A 6,952-nucleotide genomic window follows, 5' to 3' on the forward strand; every position below is an offset into this window, starting at 1 on the left:
AACCTTTTGGAATATTAATGCCGATAAAGAATTAAACTCTAGAGAGAAATACCCTCATGCTTGCTGTTTATTACCTAAACAGGGACCTCTATTCTGTAGGAAGGTCGTTCCAGGAGTGCCTTTCTCTTCCCCAGTTTTTACCTGACAATGATAGATTTAATCTTTCAATTGTTTAATCATTCCAGAGGACTTTCAATGATTTATGAAGATTACTTTCTTCCCTTGTTACTTCTATAGATATTTAATATTTAAAATTATAAGTTACATATTTCTTGAGCTTTTTTTTTTTTTAAATAAGGAAAAGAAAGAAATCCACTTGCATATCCATCTTGATTCCAGGGATGCACAATGTGGGACTGGAATTTGATTTTTTTTTTTTTTTGCGTGATAGGCAAACTAAAGCGTTTAATTGCTATTCTCAGAGGGAGTAAAAAAATATTTACAAAACATGAATAAATAGTCATGATCTTTTAAAACCATTTACAAAAAAAAAAAAAAAAAAAAAACTAAATAAAATTAGGGACTTGTGGCGTAGAAGGGAAAAGGCTTTTATTATGAATTATTTTATTTATTCAGAAAAAAGATGTACTAATCTGTAGTTCTTAGCATTGCTAGTCTTAAGCCTATTATTTTGCACTATTAGCATATTCATAGCATGAGAATTGATGCTTAATATCATATTCTTTATGGACTAATACACCAATTCTGCCGCCCAACATGGTTTGTGAAAAAGTTTTCTTTTTGATGAAGGATATGGGAAGAAGCTTTGAAACCTAGCTTTGGACCTGTGATTTAACTCTTTATAGCATCATTATAATATTTAAATAATATTATAGAATAATAATAGTGATAGTCGTAATAACAGAATATTAATTTTTGGAAAAGAAAGATAATACCACATCGGAATCCCGCTAACGAAGAATTTAATTACCGGGCTGCGGCAGTCATTTGGGTAACACAAAAGCAAATATCTCCATCTTTGGTGGCATGTAGACTCCTCCTTCCCTCTCCCCGAAATAAAACCCAAGCCCCTCTGCCATCCCCGGCCCGGCGCGCCCCCCCCCTCCCCGTCATCTCCTTCACCTTTGACCACCCATCGCCCCCCTCTCCGCCTCTCCTGAGCTCTCCCCTCCGAGAGAAGGAGAGCTCGGAAACCAACCAAACCCTAACTCTAATCCCCTCCATCAAACCCTAGTCCCCTCGTAACCCCTCCGCCTCGATCCGGCGTTTTCTTCCGCGGAAAGGGAGTCTTCTTTGTGATCTCGAGCCTCCCCTCGATCCCTCCGCGCTCTCCTCCAGCCCCCGTGCATCCGATCTTGTTCCTTTTCTTCGTAGCCATGGCGATTCGCATCACCGTCGCCTATTCCACCTACCTGGCCCAATCCCTCGCCGCCTCCGCCAGCCTCCGCTGCGGCAGCTGCCGCCTCTTCCACGACTTCGCCGGCCGCGTCCCCCTCGCCCTCTTCGCCGGCCACCGCCGCTCCGACAATGATCATCCCCCGCCCCCCGGCCCCGGCCGCGTTCCCAATCGGTTTAGGGCTTCCGATTGGTCCAAGACCCAGCTTCCAGGTTCTCCTCCTCGTCTTCCTTTTCCAAGGATCCCTCGGTGAAGGATCGCTGCATGCCGAATCTGACTGTTGGGTTGCTCTCTGTCATGGTTTCCGGATCCGGTTCATCGAAGTCCGGCGTTGGAATTTTTGGGATCTCGTCTTCCGTGGCGATGGGGTTCAATCCCTCGTCACTGCTCCCGTTCTTTCAGGCGACGAAGTGGTTTCCTTGTAGTGAGTTCCTCCTGGGGTCGCCGAGAAGTACCCCGGTGGATAAGGGAGGGACAGTTCCCAGCGACAACAATAAGGGTGGGATGGTTTCTGGTGAGGGAAGTGGGGCTAAGGAGAGTTCGAGCTCCATGTTGACTGCGAAGGAGTTGGGTAGCAAGCTCAGGGAAATGAATTCGGGTGAGAGGCTTGGGTGGCTTTCGCGGTGGATGAGCTCCTGCTCAGATGACTGTAAGATTGTTTTTGCAGCGCTGACTGTTCCGCTGCTGTCCGGGTCATTCTTGGCAGAGCCAAGATCGATCCCTTCTAGGTCTATGTATCCGACTTTTGATGTTGGAGACAGGATTCTGGCAGAAAAGGTAATGATTTTTTTCAGTATTATGCCGATTCAACTGGTAGATTGTCATTGCTTGTATACATAATTTTGGTTTAAGTTCGATTCCTTGCACGATTTGGGTGGTACAGTATGCTGTTAATTGTTACAATTAGGAAATAACAACTGAATTCTATGGAAATTATGTGTTCCTCTCGTGGGATAAAGTAAACTAAACTCTCGATGAGGGGAATTTTGCGTAATTAGGAATATATAAGTTTGTGGTTATTGAATAACTTTGAAAAATGATTGAGGAATCATCACTTATATCAATTAATTAGAAATTAGACAAGTCACTAAACTCTACAAGAGCTTTATATATTTTGACTTGCTATATGTGGATATTATGTAGACAAACTCTTGTATTTGTGTTGATGCTGTTTATTGGTGACTAATTTTGTATTCTGAAATCTGTGTTGATTTATTTTGTTCTTGCTGTTAAAATTGCAGGTCTCCTATGTATTCAGAGAGCCAGAAGTTACAGACATTGTCATCTTCAAGGTTCCTCCAATTCTTCAGGTATATTATAGTTATGTAATTGATGCAGCTATTTATGCATCTCCTATACCTATAAGCATCAATTGCGCTATCTGTCTGGTTAGGTTCACTAGAAATTTGCTTTTTGCAGGAAATTGGATACAATTCAAATGATGTCTTCATCAAAAGGGTTGTGGCTAAGGCAGGGGATTATGTTGAAGTAAGTTCCCACTTCCCACTATTGGTGCAGGCCCTTCCTTTTATTTGCATATGTTTTGTCTAAATGGGCATTCCATGATCAAATGATAAGCTGATGATGTATGCAATTTTATTCATGATAGGTGCATGATGGTAAATTGTTGGTGAATGGTGTTGTCCAAGATGAAGAGTTTGTACTGGAGCCTCTTGACTATGAAATGGATCCAGTGGTATGACATCTTTATCGTTCTTGTCTTTTTGTATGTATTTAGAACCAACGGATGTATGTCTGACATTGGATATATCCTAGAGATGATGTCATATAAATCTCCTAGTTTAAAAGTATAGTCATGCATTTTTCTTGCAATGCCTTGAGATGAAAGATCTTTGTTCCAAAATATGCTTTGGATTTTCTTTCTCTCTCTCTCTCTCTCTCTCTCTCTCTCTCTCTCTCTCTCTCTCTCTTTCCAAAGAATCAATGTTGATTTGTATTCCTAACTGGCTGCTGTTGCTTATGTAGCTTGTACCTGAAGGTTATGTCTTTGTGCTGGGTGACAATCGGAATAACAGCTTTGACTCTCATAACTGGTAAGTCCTGAAACCCAAGATAAAAGCTGTTCATGTTTCCATGCTGGAAATGTTGAGAAGTGTTGATCCTAAAGTTGGAACAACTAAGATCTGCAATATACCAGCTTAGGATGGTACGGTCGATAGGGTATGATGTACATTCTGTACTGACAAAGGTTTTCAACACTTTTCTCACATCCAACCGTTGTACCACCTGAATGTTCCACTCAGTTCAGACTGGTATGGACCGGTTTGGCTTGTGCACCGAACTGAACCTCGGTATGATATTAATACTTTATCGGTACATAATGGTACGGTCAGTATGTGGTGGTATGGCAGATCCTCAGTACAATTAAGGTCTGCAATGCGTGCCAATATTTTGTGTTTGATCATTATTTCATCGTGCATGCTAATATTTTCTATCTGATCATTATTTCATTGTTATTTCAGGGGTCCGCTTCCTGTCAAAAATATTCTTGGAAGGTCCGTATTTCGATATTGGCCGCCATCAAAAATATCAGACACTATTTATGAACCAAATGCAATGCAAAATGTGCTGGAAGTTTCTTGACACATCCCCTTCCGCTTGAAGAACAAGATTCTGACTAGTAAGGTGGATTTTTCAAGAGTCCTGCCCAGAGCTCACTTTGATTTTTCTTTTGTTTTGTTGTTTATCCCTGGAAAGTAACTGTTCGTATGAAATCCTTGATTTTTTTTTTTTTTTGTTTTTCCCTGCCTGCCCCATGGGCAGATGTTTGCTTAAGCATCTCTCATCATTGTCATTTGGAACACATCTTGTGTCAGTTGTGGCCGATGAAGGAGCAGTGCATTTTTTTATTAATCCCCAAATTTCACGTTGCAGGATGATTCTGATGGTTCCCTGATATGTTAATATGCTGGACATTCTACTTCCAGCATCGGTTTGTTTCTCTCAATGTTTTGTGCACTCCTGCACTTTCTTTTGCCTTGAGATGGCTTAAAAGACGATGAAACAAGTCAATGGACGAGGCACATCTGATACGGCTCTTGGGATTATTGTGATTCCAACAGCTTCCTTCTGGGCTCTTGAGCCTAGCCCGAGGAGGAGCAGAACAAGCGCAGACATATTGAGTGTCATGGCTTTGTTCTGATGTGCGGACATACCGACTGTCATGCCTTTTCTATGGATGAAGAAGGCTTATTTGAGGTTCCACAGATGAAGAAAGCATTTGGGGTATTTCATGGATACGTGCTCTTGAAGTGGCTATGATGCCTTCTATATATATATATATATGTGATTGCCATCTGGTCACCGCATGGGGATCGCTTTCGTGGTGAAATGGTTTTGCAAGATTGTTTCTATAAAAAAATAAAAGAAAGAAAAGGAAAGCAAGATTGGAAGACTTGCAATGCCTGGTTGAATATCTAGTATCTGCTTGCAGGCTTTGGTCAATCTGGAGGTGGACTTTGGTGGTCTCTTAAGAACTACTACATGGTGTCTATCTAGCAGAATGCATCTTTTCGAAAGTACTTGTTCAATTTACTCTGCAAACTTGTTTTGGCTCAAGGGATTAACAGGTTTGTGAGGGCAGGTTGTGAATTCTTTTATGATTCATTTGGTTGGGATACGTGAGATTATAATCTAACAATTTTTGAGAATTACGTGTCTAAAAATAATTGTAAAAAAAAATAAACTTTACTATGTCTAGTTAATAGAAAAATTATTTGAAAAATTGGTATCGAAAAATGATTAGTATATTTAGTTAGAGGTAATCTTGTATGCAAATGTTTACAAATTTCTAACAATTCGCTTAATAACCAATTTAGGTAACAATTTTTTTTTCTCAGTTTATTTGTTAATCGTTTATGGCCGCATTATATAAATATTGTCAATATTAATTATTTTGAATAATGAAATATATTTACATGAGTTAATAAATATTTTTAAATTAATTAAATATATATTAGAAAATATATTTTTTATTATAAATAAATTTTAGTATATTTTGGTAGTTAAATAAATATATTGACTATTAATAAATATTTAGTAATTAGCTATTAATAATTAGTATTTATTAATAAATATATTAATATATTTATAATTTATTAATATATTATATATTAATATAAATATAATTCATATAATAGTAATATAATATAAGTACATGTGTGTTGGTGCAAAAATCCGCCTGCGTCGGAGAAGCTGGAGTCGAGGGAGTTGCGGTCGCCGTCGAGACCTGTAAAAGAAGTCTAAACCGGAGGTGGGGTTGCTCCGGCAAGACCCTCCGACGCTCAAGTCAGTTCTCTGCCTCAACAAGAATGAAGTGCTCGAACGAAAATTTTAGCAGAGTTTCTAGGTAAGAAATGAGAGTTTAGAGAATAACGTATCTGGGGTCCCTTTTTTATAGGCGGAGGGAGCAACAGATTGATAGCGATGTTTGTAACCGTCTGGTAGTGGGCTACCCATGGTCAGGATGAGTTTGTTGCGAAGAGTAGTGGAGTGAAATCGTGGCTATCACCAAGACATGCCACGTGGAGTCTGTCGCGGAGAGTGGAGCGGCGTCTGTTGTCGCGACTTGCCAGAGGATGGAGGAATCGCACGGTATCCATCGCAGAAAGTGGAGCAGGATCATGGCCATTATTGTGGTCTGCCAGGGAGTGATGGAGCCGCGCGGAATTCGTCGCAGAAAGTGGAGCAGAGTCATGGCCGTTACTGCGGCCCGTCAGGGAGTGATGGAGCCGCGCGGAATCCATCACAGAAAGTGGAGCAGAATCGTGGCCGTTGCTGTGGCCTGCTAGAGGGTCCAGGCCTGTCGGCCGAAGTCCGGCTGGAGTGTCTGGCGGAGAGAGGTGGCTAGTTACCTGTTTGAGAGGAGCTCGGAGTTCGGCTCTCGCAGGAGTCCGGACGAAGTCTTCCTTCAGTCGAAGTCGGGGATGAGATCTGGCTTCCGTAGGAGTCCAGGCTGAGTCTTCCTGCAATTGGAGTTGGGGGCGAAGTCCGGCTCTCGTAGGAGTCTGGACGAAGTCTGCCTGCAGCCGGAGTCGGGGACGAGGTCCGGCTCCCGTAGGAGTCCGAGCTGAGTCTTCCTGCAATTGGAGTTAGGGGCGAAGTACAACTCCCATAGGAGTCCGGACGAAGTCTACCTGCAATTGGAGTTGTGGGTGAAGTCCGGCTTCCGTGGGAGTCCGGACGAAGTTTACCTATAAGTGAAGTCGTGGGCGGAGCCCGGCTCCCGTAGGAGTCCAGGCAAAGTCTGCAGGTGAAGTCATGGGCGGAGTCCGGCTCCCGTAGGAGTTCGGACGAAGTCTGTCTGCAGCCGGAGTCGGGGGCGAAGTTCGGCTCCCGTAGGAGTCCGGGCAGAGTCTTCCTGCAACCAGAGTTGGGGATGAGGTCCGGCTCCCGCAGGAGTCCGGACGAAGTCTGCCTGCAGCCGGAGTCGGGGACGAGGTCCGACTCCCGTAGGAGTCCGGGCTGAGCCTTCCTGCAATTGGAGTTGGGGGCGAAGTACGGCTCCCGTAGGAGTTCGGACGAAGTCTACCTGCAATTAGAGTTGTGGGTGAAGTCCGGCTTCCGTAGGAGTCC

At 42.8% G+C, this 6,952-nt stretch overlaps 1 protein-coding gene across 1 annotated transcript; it reads left to right on the forward strand.

Annotated features, from left to right (window-relative positions):
• Positions 1-1,080: 1,080 nt before the first annotated feature.
• Positions 1,081-4,231, forward strand: LOC105034853 (thylakoidal processing peptidase 1, chloroplastic). The gene is given in 7 exon segments (XM_010910169.4): positions 1,081-1,554; positions 1,557-2,134; positions 2,599-2,667; positions 2,777-2,845; positions 2,967-3,053; positions 3,344-3,411; positions 3,841-4,231. Coding segments are annotated over 7 exon segments (1,209 nt in total). The 5' UTR covers positions 1,081-1,337; the 3' UTR covers positions 3,962-4,231.
• Positions 4,232-6,952: the final 2,721 nt, after the last annotated feature.

This window comes from Elaeis guineensis, chromosome 2 (assembly GCF_000442705.2).
Source record: "Elaeis guineensis isolate ETL-2024a chromosome 2, EG11, whole genome shotgun sequence".
NCBI classification, from domain to species: Eukaryota; Viridiplantae; Streptophyta; class Magnoliopsida; order Arecales; family Arecaceae; genus Elaeis; species Elaeis guineensis.